General features: G+C 46.3%; 1 protein-coding gene across 1 annotated transcript in view; it reads right to left on the bottom strand.

The window, feature by feature from the left end:
* Nucleotides 1-22085, bottom strand: part of Lpcat3 (lysophosphatidylcholine acyltransferase 3) — a 39801-nt gene extending 17716 nt beyond the window's left edge. The window contains exon 1 of the mRNA XM_057761794.1: nucleotides 21834-22085. Within this exon, the coding sequence (XP_057617777.1) occupies nucleotides 21834-21984 (151 nt within the window). The 5' untranslated portion in view covers nucleotides 21985-22085. The remainder of the gene's footprint in view (nucleotides 1-21833) is intronic.
* Between the last annotated feature and the right edge of the window lie 1136 nt (nucleotides 22086-23221).

The raw sequence follows: 23221 nt of genomic DNA on the forward strand, positions 1-23221 counted from the left end.
GTTTAGAGTGTGTGGTGGTGCGCACACCTGTGTGCTCCTGTGGTTTAGAGTGTTTGTGTGGTGGTGTGCACACCTGTGTGCTCCTGTGGTTTAGAGTGTTTGTGTGGTGGTGTGCACACCTGTGTGCTCCTGTGGTTTAGAGTGTGTGGTGGTGTGCACACCTGTGTGCTCCTGTGGTTTAGAGTGTGTGGTGGTGTGCACACCTGTGTGCTCCTGTGGCACTCTGAGAAAAGTTCTCTGCTTTTAGCTGTACTTGGTTTCCAGGTTTGAGCCCCAAGTGCTTTTATGTGCTGAGCCACCTTGCCAGTCTTTTTATAATTTTATTCTTTATTTTTACTGTGTGATTTCCCTGCTCTTTTGAGTCTAAAGTAAAGGCAATTAAAACAGCAAACTAAACTGCTTGTCACTTGGAGAGATATTATGTGCACACGTGCACACATGCACAGTGCTGTTCCTGTTTGCTTTACTTCTGTGGTATCCTGGGATACTTTTTCAGCCCAGGCAATCCACAACACCCTTTATTTTTGTGTTGATTGGGATTGAACTCATGGCCTTGAGTGTGCTCCCCAGATATTCTAAGAGCCCCAGCTTCATCACGCTGTTTTTTTAAACAGGGTATCACTATGTATCCCTGGCTGTCCTGGAACTTTGTAGACCAGACTAGGCTGTCCTGGAGCTCACAGACATCTGTGTGCCTCTGCCTCCTGAGAATTGATATTCAAGTCTTGCACCACCTAACGTCTACTCCTTTTCCTTTTCCAGGAGAGAAATGGGGAGGACAGATCAGTTTTAGAGAAAGACAGACGGATGCTAAAAGTATGGAATTGATTGCCCAGGAGTCTCCCACTGGTCTAAGTACCACTGAGGAGAATGTACCTTGACTTGAATCTACTTATCTCAAGGTCCCCTGTCACATGACTTGGCAGTTAAGAAGAAGGTGGTACCACTCAAAGTGCATAGAGATTGGCTGGCTACCTTGGAATTGGTGACAGATAACAAGAAAGAAAGATAAACACCAAGACAAGACCATAAAAAGGCAGACAAAGGCTGAATGCTTGCAAATGCCTACACTGAAGGACTGGAAACCAAAGAGCCTGGGAAAAAAACAAAGCCCCCAGAAAAACGAGGCAAACCAGGCTCCCACATGTGTGAGAAGGAAAGCCGTTTCAATGTTCATTTGGGTGGTGGTTGCAAACACCTTTAATCCCAGCACTTGGGAGGCAGAGGCAGATGATCTCTGAGTTCGAGGCCAGCCTGGTCTACAGAGCAAGTTTCGGGACAGGACAAGGAGAAACCCTGTCTCAAAAACAAACAAACAAAAAACTCGCGCGCGCACACACAAGAGTTTATTCTCAAATGTTACAGGCGCCATCCAGATGGCTCAGTGGGTAACCCAATGGCCTGAGTGGAGTCCCTGGGACCCACATGTAGGAAAGAACCAACTCCTACAAGTTGTCCTCTGAGCTCCACGCATGTGCCATGCCACTCGAGTGCTTACACAGACCCACGCACACAACACATAAATGGATAAAGATGTAATGGAATCGTAGAAGCCAGAGTATGTGCATGTGAGGCTGGAGCTGGAAATTTATGAAGTTCTACTGATGTTTTTGTTTTGAGGCAGGGTCTCATGCACCTCAGGCTGGTTTCAAACTCACTATATAGCTGTGTTGGGCTTTTAGCTCCTGATCCTCCAGCCTCTAACTCCTTGCTGGAGCATGTCTTTAATCCCACCACTTCATGGATCTGAGTTTGAAGCCAGCCTAATCTACACAGTGAGTTCAAGAACAGGCAGAGCTGGCTGGGGGCGGTGGTGGTGCACGCCTTTAATCCCAGCACTTGGGAGGCAGAGGCAGGCGGATCTCTGTGAGTTTGAGACCAGCCTGGTCTACAAGAGCTAGTTCCAGGACAGGCTCCAAAACCACAGAGAAACCCTGTCTCGAAAAACCAAAAAACAAAACAAACAAACAAACAAACAAAAAAAGGCAGAGCTATGTAGAGAGACCCTGTCTCAAAAAGAAAAGGGAGGCACCAAGCCTGGATCTTTGGTTTTACTTTTGGTTACGGTAGACCAGGGATTTTTAGGAGAGGGTGAAGCTCAGCTCTGGAAACGCTTAGAACAGTTCCGTTTTGATCAACAGATGAAGCCTGCCTGGTAGTGTGGGCAGGGTGCCACCGTACCTTTGTACTCCAGCAACCTTGCATATCTTCAGCTGAGTCACGGATTCCTAGAACTGAAGAAACCTTAGAAATCATATGCCCAAACCCTTCATTAGACAGTTAAGAAATGGAACCCTAACGGCGATAAATGGTGTCCTGAAGTTACTAGAGCAAGGCTCAAATTAGAATCTGCACCTGACTTCATCTAAACTCTAGTCCGTGCCTGGGAACTTGGCGGTGACCTTGGAGTGGTGTCAGTAATAACTAACAGTTCCTTTAACACGACAGCTATATTCTCTGGTCTTCTGATAACAATCTGTATTCTCACACTTGGTCACCCCTCCCCCATTTTTATGCTTGCTTAACTCCCTGTTTTCAAACATTAAAAAAAAAATCTTATTTTAAGGTGTCTACAGTCCCAGCTAGTTGGGAAGCTAAATAGTTTGAGCCCAGGAATTCCAGGACAGCGTGGGCAACACATATAGTGACGCACAATCTCAAAACAAAGTTGCTTCATTTTAATGCACCGTTAACAAATTGCTTTCCTAGCCTTTGTTAGTCTAATTAGTGGGTACTCAATTCCCTTCTCTAATAATACCCAGGGAACAGTTCCAGCATTTTGATAACAGTGACAAGGGACTAGGAAATTAGGACAAGTGATCAAGCGTTCTGGGGAAGAAAGAGTAGGAGATTATTGCTATGTTGCAGGAATTGAAACCCGAATCTCATGCACGCTAGGCCAACAGTTAGCTCTTCCACTGAACTACAGCTCTGGGCTGGAGGATCTGGTGATGATTTTGATCTCTGTATATAGCCCATGCTGAATTGGAACTTACAAGGTAGCCAAGGCTATTTCTAAACTTCTAACTCCTGACCCCCCCGCCTCTCTAGTGCTGGGATTGAGGCTCCTGGTGTACTCCACCATATCTGGGGCTGAAGGTAATAATATTCTGAAGATGAACTAATGGATGGTGAAAAAGAAAAAGCATTTTTGTGAATTTTAAAAAAATATTTTTTTTAAAGCCTGGCATAGTAGTGCATGCCTTTAGTCCCAGCACTTGGGAGGCAGAGGCAGGCGGATCTCTGTGAGTTCGAGGTCAGCCTGATCTACAAAGTGAGAGGACAGCTATGGCTGTTACGCAGAGAAACCCTGTCTCGAAAAACAAAACAAAACTTTTTTTTTTTTAAGTCAAGGATAGATAGTGCACATCTGTAAATCCCAGCACTTGGGAAGCTGAGGCAGAGGATAAGGAGTTTCAGGCCAGCCTTGGCAACACAGGAGTAGGTCAGCCTGGGCTACATGAGACCCAGTTTCAAACAATAACAATTACAAGAACTTTTTTTTTGTTCCTAAACCCATCAAAACAATCTAACCCCAACTTCCCCAAAACCGCACCAAGAGTGTTTCTTTCCTTTTTCCATTCAAGCCAAGCAGTCTTAGGGAGCCAGGCTTTCCACTCCAGTGCTCATGGCTGATCTGTGAAATGGCGGCTCCACCAGTATCAGCCGAGTGAGCAAACTGTGCTGACACAGGGGCCAGACTCCTCCACCAGCTTGTGGCTGCCCTCAGGAGCGCTTCCAGGCTGAGCAGACAAAAGCGAGGACAAGCACAGCATCTCCTACAACAGAGACAGACAAGGGCTGACACAGTCATTCCCTATCTTAGAAGAAGAGTGACAACAGACATTCAGATGACTTGGGGGCACTCAGAGAGCCTAACTGCCCTCCTGTTGCTACTAACTGGGCCATTTAATCACATTTTAATTCCTTGCAAATTATCGAGCCCAAAGGTCCATATGTTGAAAGCTTGTTCCCAGTGTGATGGTACCGAGGGAGTGGATTTTTTTTGTTACAGATTTATTTACTTATTTTATGTATATGATTGCTCTATCTGGATGCATGTACACCTGCATACAGGAGAGGTCACCCCATCTCACTAGAGATGGTTGTAAACCACCATGTGGTTGCTGGGAATTGAATTCAGGACCTCTGCAAGAGCAGCCAGGGATCTTAACCTCTGAGCCATCTCTCCAGTCCCCCACTCACATTCTTTGTATATTACCACAGTCATTTCTGAATACGGACAGTACAGTATCAGCCATCTTGCAGATTAAAAGAAAAGACTTGACCTAGAGAGATGGCTCGGTGGGTAAAGGCCCTTGTGGCATGACTTAAGTTTGACCTGATGACTTAAGTTTAGTCCTCAGAACCCCCACAAAGGTGGCAGAACAGACTCTACAAAGTTGTCCTCTGGCCTCCTGGTGAGTACCACACACACCCTACACGAATAATAAAGAAAAACACCTGCAAAAGCATCATATACATATAGAAGCCCTGCCTCACCCTTTGCTCTCCACAGCTTCAGTTACGACACAAAGTTTTGCCGAATGGAGAATTTCAAGAATAAACAAGTCCCAGCCTTTTACCTAGGGTGGCCATGCTGTATATGCTACCCACCTATTAGTCACTTAACGCCTGGCTATCACATTAGCGTCTGTACAGCGTACGAGAGTGACCTTCATTTTACTTAATCAGGACCCCAAGTGCGAGAGCTGTGACGCTGGCAACTCGGACACGCCAGAGAAGCCTTCAACTGCTCCCTTGCCGTCCTCCTGTCTCAGCCTTCCATAGCTAGGATTACAGGTGCGAGCCACTACGGGTGGCTGAAGAGTCACAGCACAAAAAGCTGTGTGAGTGTGCTTGCATGCATTCTATCCTTCTATGTATCTACATGTGTGACAGTATGTGTGGTTTGTATAGTATGGCATGTGGCAGTTTGAATGTACTTGGCCATACCCATCATCTCATAGAGAGTGGCACTACAAGGAGGTGTGGCTTTGTTGGGGTGGGTACGACCTTGCTGGAGGAAGCGTGTTACTGTGGGGACAGGTTTTGAGGTGTCCTATGTTCAGGATACCACCCAGTGTCTCTAGTCAACTTCTTGTTGCTTCCAAGATATAGGACTCTCAGCTGTCTCTCCAGTGCCACGTCTGCCTGCATGTCACCATGCTCCCCACCGTGATGATAATGGACTGAACCTCTGAACTATAAGCGAACCACCCCAATTAAACGTTCTCCTTTATAGGAGTTGCCATGGTCATGGTGTCTCTTCGCAGCAATAAAAACCCTAAGGCATAGTACAATCTGATAATTGCTCCTTTATTATTAATTATTACTGATTCTAAATGTACCTAATTTAGCAATTAAGCTTCATTACCAGTGTGTATGTCTAGAACAGGAGACACAGGCTTGATGGGATTCACTCAGTCTTAGACTGCAGCCCTATGGATTAATGGGAGAATATTATACTTTAAATAACTTGAAGATATCTACTCATAAATGTTCAAATATTTCAGATAAGAATATTTATACCCAACTTCTTAAAAAACTGGGTAGTCTGAAATGTTTTAAAGCTCCTGGTGACTCCCATGCTCAGTTTGCCTTGGATTTTATGTTTTTCAAAATTTATTTGTGCTGGGTGGTAGTGGCACACGCCTTTAAGCCCAGCACTTGGGAAGCAGAGGCAGGCAGATCTCTGTGAGTTTGAGAACAGCCTGGTCTACAAGAGCTAGTTCCAGGACAGGCTCCAAAGCTACAGAGAAACCCTGTCTTGAAAAAAAAAAAAACAACAAAAAACAAACAAAAAATAAAATTTGATTTGTTTCATGCCTGACTTTTGTTATTGTCTGTTTTTCGAGACAGGGTTTCTCTGTGTAGCCTTGGCTGTCCTGCAACTTGCTCTGTAGACCAGGCTGGCTTCAAACTCACAGAGATCCACCTGTCTTGGCCTTTTTTTCTTCTAAAGCCATTTCTTTTTTAAATGCCTATTATTGTTATTTGTGTGTGTGTGTGTGTGTGTGTCTGTCTGTCTGTCTGTGTAGGAGGAAGTCAGAGGGATGTCAGATCCCTTGGAGCTGGAGTTTCAGACAGTTTTGAGCAGCTTGATGTGGGCACTGGGAATCAAACTTGGATCCTCTGCGAAAATAGTATGTGCTCTTAGCCACTGAGCCATTTCTCCAGCCTCTGTCTCTTTGAGTCCTGGAATTAAAGGTGTGTGCCACCATGCCAGGTGACATATTTTTTCTTAAAAATCAAAACAAAGAAAGAAAAAAAACCCCAAGATATAGGTATAATATGTATAATATATATATATATATATATGTATAATCTTTGAGTAACAAAAATTCTGTATTAAAAAAAATTGACCACCACAAATAAATCTGTAGTGTCAGGTGGGGAAGGATCCTGGCTGCCTGTGCCAACGTCAGGCCCTAGAAGAGGCCAGGCTGAGAAGACTCTGCCAGGACTGTGACTCCCAGGGAAGCCAGCTGGGATGTGGGTGGCACCTCCCAAGAAAATCTGAAGGGAGAGGCAGCAGGACGAGTTGGCTGGACTTTGGGATAAACAGTTACTTTTAGCTCAGGGGGCTCAGAATGGGAAAGTTTCATAGAATAGGGAACCCACCTCTTCCTTGGTCATTAACATGTTTATGTGTAGAACAAGTCTTGAGCACATCCAGATATCTTCAGCAAGAATGCAGCCAGAATGACAGGGAACATGGACAAGGCATCGGGATGGAGGAAGCTGCATTCCCTAGACTAATTTCAGCAGCAAGGAACTGAGAAAGGCCAGGAGTGGAAAGACTGGTGGCACTCCTGAAGCCTAGGAGTTTCTTGCCCAGGAAAAGGGGGTGGAGCCGCTAGTGCACAGAGAGGAGCGAGTCTACTTCTGCTTGCTCAGCGCTCTCACATCTTCTTGTTTCGCCTTTTCTTTCTCTTGAAATTGCTTTATCCCATTTTTAAAAGATTTACTCTTATTAGTTTTAATTGTGTGTATTCACATGAGTGCAGGTGCCCAAGCCCAGATCTTCCTGGAGCAGGAGTTACAGGCAGTTTGTGAGCTACCCAATGTGGGTGCTGGGAACCGAATTTAGGTCCCCTTAGCCGCTGACCCATCTCTGGCCTTTGTGCCCATTGTTTTTTTTTTTTGTTTTTTTTTTTTTAAACAAAGTTTCTCTGTGTAGCCTTGGCTGTCCTGAAACTCTCTGTAGACCAGGCTGGCCTCGAACTCACAGAGATCGGCCTGCCTCTGCCTCCCAAGTGCTGGGATTAAAGGTGTGTGCCACCACTGCCCGGCTTTTGTGCCCAATTTTTGCAATTCAGGTTGTACGGGTTATTGTTTTCTCTCAAAGAAGCCTAACCAAGGCCTTGCTCCCTTTATTTAAGGCCCTGGTTTCCAGGGGAGAAAAAGTCCATTCCGGTCTCCTCTGCTTTGCTTTGCTCTGGGCTAGGACTGCTCAAGGCCAGCGTGGTCACACTGCCCTGGGATTTATGAATCACCTGGTTTCTTCCCAACCGTACCAATACTGCCCCCTTGCTATTACTGGGGCCAAGCCTGACTTCTGTAACGTAGACAAGGTAGGTGAGATGTCTGTCTAACAGGTGTCTTAGCAATAAAATAGTAAGCTCTGCGTTGCCTAGTTATGATGCTACCAGGAGGAAAAGTAGCCTGAACTGTCCAATTGTTGGATTCTTGCTCTCCTCTTACTTCTTAAGTAGAAAATAAAATGAGCTTGTGGTGGTGGCGCATGCCTTTAATCCCAGCATTCGGGAGGCAGAGGCAGGCGGATCTCTGTGAGTTCAAGACCAGCCTGGTCTATAGAGTGAATTCCAGAACAGCTAGGGCTACACAGAGAAACCCTGTCTTGAAAAACCAGAAACCAAACCAAACCAATCCAATTGCCCTAATTAGAAATTGCCTAGGACACGCCAGCAGCATCCTCCCAATTTAACGCTTTCATCAAACTTCTGTTTAATGAAACAGAGCGGAAGACCTTACTAAAGATTTTAAATATAGGTTTAAGCACAAGGGTTAGGAAAACAGCAGTCGGAAGAAGCAGCAGACATGCACAGGTGTGGGTTCGGGCTCCTGGGGGGAAAATCTCTACCACCTGTCAGCTTTAAAACAAGATTCCAAAAGAAACGTGGCACAAAATGCTCTCCCTTCACCACCATGGCATTTGTGGAGTACACAGAGGTGAGATGCTCTATCTAATTATTTTATCTCATTAAGCACAAATACTGTTTTATTCTCACTACATGAACACATTCTATTATTACTGTTTTTCATTTTTTCACATCTCATATAGTAAGTTAAAGACAACTGAATAGCTCTCTCATCCCTTTTACTATTACTGTTATTTCTCAAATTTTATGTATGAGAGTTTTGCCTTCAAGTATGTCTATGTACCATGCCCAGAAGAGTGTCCTGGATCCCCTGGGGCTAGAGTTACAGACAGGTGTGAGCCACCATGTTGGTGCTAGATTGAACCCTCTGGAAGAGCAGCCAGCGCTCTTAACCACTGAGCCACCTCTGTAGTCTCTCATTCCCTCTTTTTAAAAAGTTATTCTTTTATAATTGCGCCGGAGCGATGCACCTGAGCACATGTACACACACACACACACACACACACACACACACACACACACACACACACGATAGACTTTGACCATATCCTCACAGTCAGTATCCTATCAACTTCTTTATTCTTTCTTGTGGTTGAATGGTACTCCATTACACGAGTAAAATACTGTTTATTAATTCATCAGTTGGTAGAGCAATGGACTGTTTCCACTTCTTAGCTACTATAAGTCACTTTGGTTTATGTGAAGAGATGCTTTCCGCACTCTTGGGTCTTCCGCTAGAGGCACTGAACTGGTACCTGCAGTACAGGTAAAGAATGACTTCGGGCACTTCTTTTTACAGTTAACTTTCTGAGAAACTGCTAAACTTTCCACAGACTATAGCATTTTACTCTCCTACTAGCAGTGTGAACTGGTCCAACGTCTCCAAGTCCTTGACATCATCATTCTGTTAGTCTGTCTGACACAAGCTATACAAGTCATGCTGGTCCACATGGTTGCTTGTTTTGTTTTAGACAGTCTTGTAGTATGGGCCAGGCTGGCTTTAGTCTCCAGGTCCTTCTGCCTTGGGTTTCCGAGTCTGGGATTATAGGGGTGTATCACCTCATGTAGCAGTTAGTACTGATCAGAACCTTTGCCTATATTTTAAAAACCTTTTTTTTTTTTTTAAGATTTATTTATTTATTATGTATACAGTATTCTTGGTATTCTGTCTGCAGGCCAGAAGAGGGCACCAAATCTTATTACAGATGGTTGTGAGCCACCATGTGGTTGCTGGGAATTGAACTCAGGACCTCTGGAAGAGCAGGCAGTGAGCCATCTCTCCAGCCCCTTTAAAAACCTTTTTGAGGCAGTCTCTCGTCCCCCAGGTTGACCTTGAACTTGGTATCTAGCTGAGGGTGGCCAGGAACCTGAGCCTCCTGTCTCCACTTCCCAAACGCTGGGATTACATCAAGTGCTGGAATTTATAGGCATATGACACCACACTTGCCTTTTATTTTATTATTATTTTTTTGGACAGGGCTTTATCATAAACCCAAAGGCTCAGCCGGGCGATGGTGGTGCACACCTTTAATACTAGCACTCGGGAGGCAGAGGCAGGCGGATCTCTGTGAGTTGGAGACCAGCCTGGTCTACAGAGCTAGTTCCAGGATAGGCTCCAAAGCCACAGAGAAACCCTGTCTCAAAAAACAAAACAAAACAAAACAAAAAAACAAACAAACAAAAAAAAAAAACCCCAAAGGCTGGGCTAGAACTGAGGTAATTGTCCTGGCTCATTTTCCCGAGTACTGGGGTTTCAGATATGTGCCACCAGCTTGGCAACTACCTTCTCTTGCTTTTTTGGACACACGCTCTCACTCAGATTTGGGTAATCTTGCTGCCTCAGCTTCTTGGATACTGGGATTACAGGTGTGGGCTGCTGCACCTGCAACCTTTGTCCAGTCTTCATCTGGGTTCTAAGAGTATGTGGATATATACTAGACACTTATGAAATACACAATTTACAAATATTTTTTCCTGTTTTGTGTGTTATTGTTTCAGTTTCATAACACTGCCCTTTGATGTAAAAGAGTTACTAATTTAGCCCATCAAACTAACTGTTGGCTGCCCCAGTCAGAAATGACTTGCTCCTTTCTATACCAGTGTCTCAATATTACTTGGCTTGGAAAGAAACTTAGAAAATGTGTAAGAAGTCTTTATTTTAGAAACTAGTACAATAACATTTCAATATAAACAAGAGTGTGGGGTGTAGTTCAGTGACAGGACAGCTCCTGCTCGGCACAGACAGGCAAGGCTCTGCATTCAATCCCTTATACCAGAACGGTCCCAAACCCAAACAAAACAACAAAGATCCCAGACTCTGAAGCGTCTTATGAGACGACGACTTGGGGACCCCTTATGATCTTAAGGTCTTCATGTTCTGAATGGAAAGGCAGGGACTAGAACTTCTGCTGTATGAAGGACACATGTGTGACTTTGGCTGTATGTATTTTAGAAATCAATGCTTATGGCTGGGAGTAAGGTGCTTGCCTTCCCAGCATGCAGGAGGCCAGAGAAAGGAGGGTACAGTGAGACTAAGGCCACCCTAAAGGAGTACAAGGTCAGCCTGGACTACAGAGCCAAGCTGTCTCAAAACAACAACAGTGGACTGGGGGTGTGACTCAGAGGTCCAGAGCCTGTTCAGAATGAGACCCCAGGTCCTATTCCTCAGGGACACAAAGCCAAAGTAAACACTATTAGCTACCTAGGAGTTCCCGCTTGCTTTTATTTCCTAATTTTTCAGAAGGGCAATCGATGAAGAATTTAAAAATGGAGTCAGTTGGGTTTAATGATGCATGACTATAATCTCACATACTTGGAAGACTGATGCAGGAGGATCACTGCATGTTGAGGCTAGACTGGGCAAGACAGTCAATTCTAGGTAACCTAGCAAATATTGTTTTAAAAGAAAACTCAGGTTCATTGGTGGGCAATGATGGCATACAAATTCCCAGCACTCAAGAAGCAGGGGTAGGCGGATCTCTGAGTTAGAGGCTAGCCTAGACTACAGAGTGAGTTCCAGGACAGCCAGGGCTACACAGAGAAACCCTGTCTCAAAATACCAAAAATCAATCAATAAAAGGGGTGAGACAGACTACCCCTTAACTAAAGACTGTGGATTAAAAACAAGAATGAGCATTCTAGTGGCGATTGTGGTTCGGTGCTTTTGCTCAGGCCCTGTGTCTATATTCCAGCTTCCATCAGTCTTGGCCAGTTTTGTCCAAGGTATATGCCAGGAGCCTTAAGGCACTATTTCAGTTGGCTTCTGCTTGCTGGCTTGGAAACAGTAGTTTCCTATTTACGGAGTGTAATCTAGAGTGGTGTCCAGCTGATCTGAGTTTGGAATTGCTGTCACAGCAAAGCGCAAACCTTGGGAGCTACAAGTATGCCATTTCTCAGGACAGCATACAACACATCCAAGATAATACCAAGATTTGCATGTGTGTATAAATCCCTTATTTTTATAGAGAATTCTTATTACTTCCAAAAATTACTACCTCACTTTATATAAATTTTATGTAGCAGATAGGACCATATACGGATTTGTTTGTTTTGAGACAGGGTCTCACTGTGTAGCCCTAGATTCACAGTGATCCTGCCTGCCACTGACTCCCAAGGTGTGTGTCACATTTCTACCCTCCCTCTCCCATTTTATGGTTTTCTTATGAAAATACCATAGCAATATAAATATTTGGTAATGAAACATCTTTAATTGAAAAAAAGCTTTTAGGTTTTTGTTTTTTTTTGATACAGGGTCTCATTATGTAGCTCTGGCTGTCTTGGAACTTACTATGTAAACCTAGCCCCTGCCTTCCATGTGCTGGGATTAGAGGCATGGACCACCACATGTGGCATAGGCTTTTTATTCTTTCTTTCTTTCTTTCTTTCTTTCTTTCTTTCTTTCTTTCTTTCTTTCTTTCTTTTTTATTTATTTATTATGTATGCAATATTCTGTGTGTATGTCTGCAGGCCAGAAGAGGGCACCAGACCTCATTACAGATGGTTGTGAGTCACCACGTGGTTGCCAGGAATTGAACTCAGGACCTTTGGAAGAGCAGGCAATGCTCTTAACCACGGAGCCATCTCTCCAGCCCCCAGGCTTTTTATTCTTAAATGTAGTTAGAGTGAGACACTTAAATAGTCCACTAAAGACTTTTCACTCAGGGTGTGGTGGTGTACACCTTTAATCCCAGCATGGAGGGCAGAGTAAGGTGAATCTGAGTTCGAGGACAGCCTGGTCTACAGAGTGAGTTCCAGGAGAGCCAGGGCTACACAGAGAAACCCTGTCTCAAAAAACCAAACCAAACCATACAAAAACAAAAGCAACAACAACCTTTTCCTGTCAGGCCTGAAGAGATGGAGTACTTAGTGGCCAGAACCCTTGCTGCTCTTGCAGAGGATCCAAGTTCAGTTCCCAGCATCCACACAGAAGCTCACAACCACCTCTAACTCCAGCTCTAGAGGATCCCATGAGACACACACCCCCTTCTGGTTGACACACATATACACATACATACCCCCTTGGTTGACACAGACAGACAGACAGACACACACCCCTTTGGTTGAAACACGCACATACACCTTTGACTGACACACATGCATATACACAACTTTGCTGACACATACACACACTTTTGGCACACACACACAGACAGACACACACACCCTTTCGGCTGAAACACACACACACACATACTCCTTTGACTGACACACACACAGACACACTCTTGGCTGACACACACGCACACACCCCTTTGGCTGACACACACATGTGCACATACACCTTTGACTGACAAACATGCACACAAACTTTGGCCGACACAAACACACACACACAACTTTGGCACACACACACACACACACACATGCACACACCCTCTGGCAGGTAGGGTTGCTTTTTCAGAGGAAAGATGAGAGCAGGAGTTAAGAACAATCAGGGCGGCTGGAGAGGTGGCTCCGAGGTTAAGAGCACAGACTGCTCTTCCAGAGGTCCTGAGTTCAATTCTTCTCTTCTGGCCTGCAGCATTTATGCAGACAGAACACTGTATACATAATTAATAAATAAATCTTAAAATAAAAAACTAGAAGGGTAAACCCCAAGAAAAGGAACCAGTTTCTTTTTTGGCTAAAGGCCAGAAACGTCCTTGGTTTCTTGGCAGCCTCTTCTTTACCAGAAGCCAGAGAAGCCACCGGGACTCTGATCCCTGGTCAGACTCCTGAATGATCTTAGGGTTACCTCTTAAGAGGGTGTGTGTGGGGTGGGGATGGGTGTTAACAATAGCAAGAGGTTCATTAAGTTCTTCAAGTCAAGAGAAGCAGAGCTCTGGCCTGGGAGGGGCCCTGGAAACTGTGATAAGACTATCTTTTTTCATTTTTTTTTTTTTTTTTTTTTTTTTTTTGGTTTTTTGAGACAGGGTTTCTCTGTGGCTGTGGAGCCTGTCCTAGAACTAGCTCTGTAGACCAGGCTGGTCTCGAACTCACAGAGATCCGCCTGCCTCTGCCTCCCAAGTGCTGGGATTAAAGGCGTGCGCCACCACCGCCCGGCGATAAGACTATCTTATTCGCTGGGTGTGGTGACACAGGCCTTTAATCCTAACATTCTGGAGCTAGGGGCAGGTGGATCTTCAGGAACTCCAGACCAGCCAGGGCTACTTGGTGGGAGACTTCATGTGTTGAGGTCAAACTAAAACCTGAGTATGATTATTTTGGGTAGTTGCCCACCTCTGACAAACCGCCCCTCTAATTGGGATGCAATGACACACAGACCCGAAGCCTTTATCATTAACAATGACTGTATCTGCGATTCGACACAGAACAGCTAGCGCATTCAAGGTGCTCAGAGCTCGTTCTTCAAGGCTGGGATTAGAATAGGAAGGAAATGAGATCTAAAACCGGTGCACTTCAAGCCAAAAGAACACTGCCGCCTAGAAATGACTCACTTCTTCTTGTGTTTTAGGCATCATATCCCTTTCTTGTTTTGAAAACAGGGAGAGAAAAATGACAGCTATGACATTTTCTGAATAAACGAGTTACGGGCAAGGTGTAACGTCTGATGCTTGATCTCCCAGCTGAAGCTAAGAGGGGAGCTGAGTTCCCGGCCATTCTGGGCTACAACAGTGAGTTCCAGGCCAGCCTGGGTTACAATATGAGACCCTGTCTCCAAAAAAAAAAAAAAAAAAAAAAAAAACAAAAACAAAAAAACAAAAAAACAACAACAAACAGATAAGCTTTCATGGTCTCCAAGGAGTTATATCTGTTTTACAAGAGAACTCCCCGTGCACCTTCAGATTCCTGGACTTTGATTTCTTAACTGCTGGGAACACACACAAACACACAAATACAGATACACACATGAACACACACAAACACACACACGAACGTGCACACACACACATACACCTACACACTTTCTAAAACCTTTAGGCTTGAGAACAGATAGCAGAACTTCTTTCCCTAACAGGTGCAACTGGGATCTAATTCTTGTTAAAGCCACAAGTCAATCTCGTAATTGCATTAATAAATGTAACATCAGCTGAGTTGAGAGACGATTCAATAATCCAGGATTTGAAGAACAACAAGGAATTGCTTTGAGTTCAAGGCAAGCCTATAGTATAGGTCACGAGTTCCAGGCCAGCCTGGGCTAAAGGGACCCTGCCCTCAGAAAAACAAACAAAACAGAAATGCTGTGCGGCTCAAGGTGGCTGATCTGATAGACACAAAGAACAGAATGGCAGGCAGCTTGGCCCCACCCTGCTATGAGGAAGTTTGCAACTGACCCTCACATTTGAGACTCCATAACAATAATGTTTATGGCACTGATGATCATGATCTTTTAGCAAATTGATTCAATAATGAGGATTTGAAGAACAAGGCATGCTAGCCAGTGGGGAACACTAAGCTATAAAGAATCCGAGAGAGTTGTTTTGCCAAAGATCTTAGTATACACTGACATTTCAGAAAGCTGGAGACAATCCAGACATCAAGCATTACAAAATAGATGATGAAATACTCAACCTTTAAGCTCTAGGGCAGCAAGTGTATCCGCAAGGCTGGTGAACAGGCAGATCATGGCAGGCGTGGTCACAAGCCTGGGATCCCAGCACCTGGAGGCTGAGGCAAGAGGACTTGGGCTGAAGACAAGATGTGGTCTCCAACAGCCCCGGATTACTCAACCAGGGCCTGGTGTCACAGGTCTGTGAGACCAGATACTCTGGAGGCTGAGGCAAGAGAAGGACCGTTCAAAGCCTTCCTAATGATGTGAATATAGTCTAGCGCCTATTAAGTAAGACTGGTATCAAAACAGAAAGCAAGAGGCAAACGAGGTGTGACAGGTGTCTGAGGCTGGAGGATTCCTATGAGTCTGACTCCAGCCTGGGCTACCAGGTGACTTCCAGGCCAGCCTGAGGTACAATGGGACATCTAATCAGCTCATAACCGTCTAGCAGTCCAGCCCCTGGGAGGTGGAGGCTGCAGGACCAGGATCCTGTTCAAGGTCATCCTTGGTCATTCACAAACAGAAGTTTCAGGGGCTGAGAAAACCCGTGCCTATGAATTAGCATAAAGTTCAGGAACACAGAAGTAAGATGAGAGACCTAGATATTTAGAATTGGCGGGGCCTGTGAAAGTCATTCAGGCCATGTTCTTGTTTTATAGAAGTATGTGTCACAGTCAGAAATCCCTGATTTTTTAGCTAATGTGATTCAGTTTTAAGTTCCACCTCGTTAGCTTTGATGTGATTTCAATGCTACCCCCAGAAAGATAGCACTGAATGATGGATTTTTCCCTGAGGGGACTAGTGTGGCTCTGGTCCACAGGGAGCTAACCTGTGGGCCTCGTTTGGTTTTTATTTTAAAAAGAACTAGCGGGCTGGAGAGGTGGCTCAGAGGTTAAGAGCACTCACGGCTCTTCCAGAGGTCCTGAGTTCAATTCCCAGCAACCACATAGTGGCTCACAACCACCTGTAATGAGATCTGGTGCCCTCTTCTGGCCTGTAGGGACACATGCAGACAAAACACTATACATAATAAATAAATATAAATCTTAAAAAATAAAACACAGTAACTAGCATTAGATACGAATCCTGAACCTCCAAGGAAAGAATTCCTACTCCTAACTGCAATTCTGAGCAGTTGGTCAAGAAAGCTATGGCCACGCCATGCCCACAGAACCCCATGCTAGGCGGAGTGGCCATCTGTTCCATTTGGCCAGCTCGGGCTTTGGATGCTGAGGTATTATTTCACGTGCTGACAACACCTTGGCTAACCACAGAGTCAACAGAAAGGTTTTGGAGGACATTTGCTCCACCATGAGCCTGAACTCCAGCTGAAGAACAATGACCTTAAGTAACTCACCCAGATCCCCAGTTTCCAATCTGTACAAGGGAAATCAGTGCGCAGTCACCTTATGAGAACTGGCAAGTCTCAGAAGTGCCTGAGGATCACCTCCTCCACCCGGCTCTTCTGTAGAACAGGCTGGACTCAAACCCGCTTGGTAGCTGAGGCTGATCCCGGGCTTCCTCCCTCCACCTCCTGGGTACCAGGATTGCAGTACGGCCTACCACACCTGGTTTACGTGGGACCGGGGATCAAACCCAGGCCTCCTATCAGCTGAGCCACAACCCCTGCCCTGCCTGAACCTGCGGAACTTCTCTCCCCAATTCATGCTCAGGTTTTACAATTTCTTTGGAATTTAAATCTCAAACTAGATGGCATCCCGGCACTGACACAGCACCTGACTTTCTCTTTTATCTTTGTGACTGGCTATCTAGACAGAAGATGAAAGTTGGGTCTGTCAGTCACTGTCTGCTCGCTAAGCTGAAGATGGATCAGGACCGTGTGCACCTTAGGCAGTACTGCTGTAGACTGTTGGTTCCAGGCTGGCCTTGAACTTGTTTTTGAGGGGAGATTACTTTTTCTTGTTCACCTGTTTGCAAATCACTCCTTCATACATTCATTAGCCAGCAACTGTTTATGGAGTCAAGTGCGACGCTATAAACTCTGGGCACGCTGTTGTAATATATGGCTGGAAGGATATTCATTCAGCCTAAGCAAACATAACAAGGGACAGGACTTCAAATGCGAGTCAGAGGAAGCAACAATGTGCTGAGAGACCCAGAAGGTGGACAGGTGTGTCACGGGAGTGAGCAGAGCTTCCTGGGCAGTGGAGTCAGTGTGTACAAAGGCTCAGGGGCAGGAAGGGCCTTCCACCTTCTCTGAGGAACTGAAGGGAGGCCGTGTGGCTAAAGGCTATGCACTTGTTTGAAACAAGGCCAGAGCAGCAGGAAGGGACTCACCGGCCAGGCATGGAAGCCCCTGAATGGTGGTGTGGGACAGGAGACACACAGGACTGGATGATTCCCGTTGCTTTTGGAGAGGAGAAGGGAAAGAAGAGAATTAGGAGCTGCTGGGGTGGGGGTGGGGGGTTCCTACCACAGAGGGGTGGTGATCGAGAGGACTGGAGACAAGATTTGTTGATGGCACTGATAGGGACTGGAGACTGGGGTGTGGACAGTCAGTGACGGAGGTGGACTTTTTGGTTTCTGGCAACGGCAGCGAAGCAGATAAAAGTACTTTCAGAATCCACCTTCAAACAATTCTGCATTCCCCAAATGTCAGAGATATAGCTTCTCCTCTCAGAGGATGGGATCCACCTTGCCTCTAAGTCACCTGGCTCCAGGACACTCTGTTCCCGCCCCTCTCCTGTGTAGGTCACCTTCCCAGTTATAGCTCCAGGCACAGCATTCCCCATTCAAAAATCAAACAACAAAAAATTTGTTTTTGTGAGACGGTCAATCAGTAGCCCAGGCTGGCCTTGAATTAGCGGTGATCCTCCTGGAGCAGGCTCCAAAGTGCTTACTTACCACCTGAGCCTAAAGAAGAAACCTGACTCAATATCCAAAGTTCATTATTTATGAAATAGTCCATCTTTAAATCTCCTAATGCTTTGTACTTCTTATAGCACTTAGATTTCTTCCTTTTATTGGGGTCAGTGCAGTGATCTCACGCCCATTCCCTATCCTGACAGTCCATAATGTCTGAGTGCACGGCTTTATGCCTCACACGGCTCTCATGGCTCTTGCAAGAACACTGCTTGTCCATAGTAGGTGTACCTTGTTGAATCTATCGAAGAATTCATGGTATAAATCATGTGAAGGAATGATGAGACCCAGGCTGTTGAAGGGGAGTTTCCCAGTAGTGTGTGTCGGCACCAGGGCTCCTAGCAACCACACTTAACACGAGCGTTGGCATCAGTGGCCTTCTGGCTGTTCAAAGTACTCCAAGATAGCAGTCACATAGCCTTCCTCTTGCCTTATGCACTGAAGATTAAAATTATAAACTCACCGGTGAGCCAGGCATGATGGCACACACTGTTAATCCTAGAACTCAAGCCAGACACAGGCAGAACTTGGTGAGTTCGGGTCCTACCTGGTACACAGTGAGTTTCAGGGCTCATAGTAAGACCCTGCTTCAAAAACAAAAATTACAACAAACCAAGCTGGGGTATATGGCCTGGTGATAGAACGCTTGCTTGCCTTGTGTGAAGCCCTGGGTTCAATTCCCAAAACTCCCCACCTTCCTCTCCCAAAATATCCTCTCTGAAGTAGGACTTTTCAGATCGCTCTCTGCATTCACGAATAGGTCACGAGTTCAATGCAGGGGCATAAGGGATATGGAAAATAAGACAGAAGGGCCAACGCCATTTCCCGAAACTTGTTTCCAACACATTACCCACTATGGAAAGGATTACTTCTCACCATAGGTGTTCAGCCAGGAGACCAGAAAGCCAGTGTTTTACTGCTCTTCAACCCACAGAGCTTGGGTAGAGAATGTAGAAAACTGGCCTGGAGTTCAGTTCCCAGCACCCCACCACTGTTTTCTTTTTCCCTCTTACTTTTAAAAAATGTTTTGTGCTCTTAACCGCTGAGCCATCTCTCCAGCCTCACCACTGAGGCCTTTTAAGACTAGATTTTATTACTTCTCATTCTGAGTACTTGTGTGCGGGTGTGTGCAGGTGCTGGCTGAGGTCAGAGGTGCCAGATCGCCGAGAGCTGTTACAGACAGTTGTAAGTCCCATAATATGGGTGCTGGGAACTGAACTTGAGTCCTCTGGAATATGAGCAAGCACTTCCAACCTCTGAGCTACCTCTCTAGCCCCAATTTTATTCATTTTTATTCTGTTCTTTGAGGCAGAGTCCCATGCAGCCCAGGTTGGACTCAAACGTTCTGTGCAAAAACAGAGTGACCATGAACTCCTGATGCCCCTGCGGTGTGGTGGCCCAGCGCTCGGGAGGCAGAGGCGGGCGGATCTTTGTGAGTTCAAGGCCAGTCTGAAGTTCCAGGAAAACTTGGGCTACACACACACACACACACACACACACACACACACACACACACACGTCTCCAAAACCAAAAGCCAAAAACCAAACAACAAACCAACCAATCAACTAACAAACCAAACAAACAAATCACTTCTATATAAGGAAAATGTATTTACAGGCAAAACATACCCTCCATGCACAGGCCAATTTGTGTTTATATGTATATATTTAGCCTATGCCTAGAAACACCATCATAGATAGACACATAATTGGGCTGGAAATGCAGTACAGTGGGACAGTCCTTGCCTAGCATGAGTTAGGCCCTGGATTTAGTCCCCAGTACCACAAAGAAAAAAACCAGCCCTGAGTTGATACGAAAACGAGAAAGCCTCCAAGTTACCAAAGGAAACAGGGCGATGGGAAGAGGGGCCCTGGGAACGGCAGAATGGACAGGCAAGGCTGGCAGTGTGGCTGCTGTACCAGGCACTTATTACTTGGTTATGTGTCATAATGACAGAAGATGAAAGAAGTGGGGAAGGATGTGGAGATGATGTCCTCGTCGGCTTATTTTTGTGACAGCAGTACAAAGCAGCGCCGGGCAGTATTTGATGTCGGCACACAAAGACAGATCCCAAGTCCCAGTTCCAACCTTAGTTCCACTTAACAGGCTGACCTGACAGTTTGTTGCTACTTGTCCTAGACGTCCAATACTCAGTTGAGAAAGCAGCGGAGGACCTCCTACCTAATGAATGTAAGCATTCTTAATTGCCAATCTTCACGCCAACAAACTGGGTCAGAAGCAAGGTTCAAAGAGGAACCAGGCTGTGGTACACACATAAAGCCGGAGATGTGGGGTGCTGATAAATTTGGGTAATGTTTGAGTGACGCTGCACAAGTCAAGGTTCCATCCGTCTCTAAAACCTTAGGATCCTACCAAGAAAGAGGATAACCTTTTTGGGAAGAAAGGAAGGCCATCTTGGTCTGAGATGTAATAGGCAAATAACGATGGCATTGGCTGTGGTTGTTTAAATATGAATTAAACCTCCTGCCATTATCTAGATTGGGTTAACACCCTCTGGTGATATTATATGTCAATATCTCTACTGACTCTTGGACAAATTCCAAATTTCTTCCTGGAATTTAAACCCTTCTGCACCAGCCCAATCTCATCTCCAACTTTTTAAATAGGTTCTCACACCGTGAGCTCAGGCTCAAACTCACAAGTCTCCTGTCTCAGCACCAGAGTGCTGGGACGTTCAGGCAGGAGCCACCACACCCAGGTTATCGCAGACTTCCTACAGTTCAGATCTGTTAGCCCTCTGCTCTTACCCCAGTTGCCTTTTGCTGAGCGCTCCCTTAGTTTTCTCTCAAGTTAAAGTTGTACAGCCTTCCCCAAAAGTTCGAACTACTCAAAAAATCTACTGAACTGACTCTGCCATCCCTGATCTTGACTTATGAATTGTCGTATGACTTTACAGCAATCCTGTGCTAGGCACAGCTGTCCTCATTTCATACATAAGAAAACTAGATGCGGAGAGATGAACTGGCTTGCCCTGGGCCCCATCATTTGTGAGCAGAGGTAAGCGTGGGTCAGATTCCTTTACTTCAGAGTCAACGCTTTTCCATCATGCCATGCTACCTCTACGCACTAAAAACACTCAAGACCGTGATTTTTAAAAAAGCCTATAAAATAGTTATAACTTGTCTGATTGTGACATAAATCCAGGCACATCATAGCCTTTGAACCATATGAATAATAGTCACTTGGAACAAGCATGGAGTTTTTAAGGGCATTATAGTTCTGCTTCCCAACCCAGTTTAAGGACCTATTTCAAATGACAGGTGGGTGGCTAAAGGGGAAAAACAGTACGGTATAAGAAAATATTCGAAACAGGGCAGAAAACATGAAAGTACAATACACCTGGCAATGTACATAGACTGAGAAGACGTAAGTATGGAATATGGGCCTGAGGAAGCCGGTAGGGCTAAAATATCCTAAGTTCGAGGGCATATGTCTACTCTGAGAAGAGCGCACGAAGGGGGCTGTTAATAACAGATAAGCAGTACTCATGGCCAGAATCGAACTCTCGAGAGCCACAGATAGACACAGGTCGCCGCGCCACGGTCCGGCTTATCGATGACAAGGCGGGAGATGACTGAGGGGCCAAAGGGCACAACATGGGCCAAAGAGAATGGCAAGTGGTGCGGCGCCCCCAGACTCGAGACAAGACTTGTGTCTTGCCCTCGATAGCTGGCTGGTGTGCTTGAGGACCTACGCCCGCACCCCCAAAGCCCTCCTGAGAGGTCCGGGGCAGACAGGCAGGTCCCGTCCCCATTCTGCCTATTTCCCTGGGACTCCGCGAGGGGGCAGAGGCAGACAGGAGGGTCCTTACCCAGGAAGATGGAGATGACGAGCCTCAGCGCCTGTTCCGACGCGCCCAGGGACGTCGCCAACTTGTTAAGGCTCAGATCCTCGACAACCGGCCATAGTCCCCGCATCTGCTCCAGTGCCTCTCCCACGTCCCCGTCCGCTGCAGACGCCATCTTAACTGCGGGCGCCCCCCGGGGACCCCCAGCTCCGCGCCCCGAATGTGGGCAGAACGCGGTGGCTTCACCCCCAATTCCGGCCGGGGGCCCGCCCACGGCGTGCGCATTGGCTGCGGGCCCGCCCAGTGCCTCTAGACCCACCCAATTATTGGTCGAGCCAGCCAGGGGCGGGGCCGAGCGCGGCAAGGTAGGAAGAGGGCGGGGCCGAGCGTTTGTAAGGCAAAGGTGACACCCGTGGGGAAGGGAAACGGGCCGGGGCGGCAGGGCGGGGCCTGCGATCGCGACCCCGCTGCTATTGGAGCAGCCGGGAGCGCGAGGCGAGGTGACTGCACAACTTGGTCCGGACCGCTCGGGGAAGGAGTGGGTCAGCCGGCTGTCCGGCCGGCTCGCTCGCTGCCTTCCCATTGGCTGAGACAGGAGCAGGCGAGAGTCGGGGCGGGGGGGGGTGCGGGGGCGTCACCAGACCGCGAGGTTACTCTCGGTCGCCGGCGCTGGGGTTACTGGGGCATGTAACGGAGAGGCGCGAATGCCCGCCGCCGCCTCGCGAGCGCCCCCTAACGGCGCCTCCTGGGGAGGGTCCTGCAGTCCCCAAGCCTTTCCCGAGGGGTCTGGGGGAGTCCGGGGGCCCAAGAACACTTTTTGACCCTTTTATTCTACGTAGCCCTTTCCGTGCGGGCGCCTTTCGGTTGTTCACGTACTGGGGATCGAACCCGGTTCGCGTGCTTGCTTTCCCGCCTGAGCTACAACCCTAGTTCCTTATTCAGTTCCGTTCCTGTAGTAAAATGCGACCTTCTCTCTGGAGGCAATGGAATTAGGATATGCCTATTTATATTAAAAAGAGCCTACTTAACACTTGCTGCTTTAATTAACAATTAGATTAGTTTTGCCACTGCTTAAGTAATGTATGTTCATGATGAAAGTTCGCACAGTAGAGGCCCCTGACTCTATGAGTATGAGACCGTTCCTCCTATGCAGCTTTCCAATCTCACTTCCCACGGGCGACCGCAGGGAAAGTGATACTCTATGGAAGTATGTGACAAAGGCATTCTCACTTTCTTTTCATAAGGACTTCAGCTATGGTTTACACTTCCATAACACTTCGTAAAGCACCCTCCTCCCCACCCCACTTACACTGGGGAATTGAACCTAGTTTTTGCACATGCTAAAGAAGCATTGCATTCCGTCTTTTCTTTATGTTCCACTTTGACATTTACTTAGAAACATTTTTTTTAAA

This window comes from Chionomys nivalis, chromosome 1 (genome assembly GCF_950005125.1).
Source record: "Chionomys nivalis chromosome 1, mChiNiv1.1, whole genome shotgun sequence".
NCBI lineage: Eukaryota > Metazoa > Chordata > Mammalia > Rodentia > Cricetidae > Chionomys > Chionomys nivalis.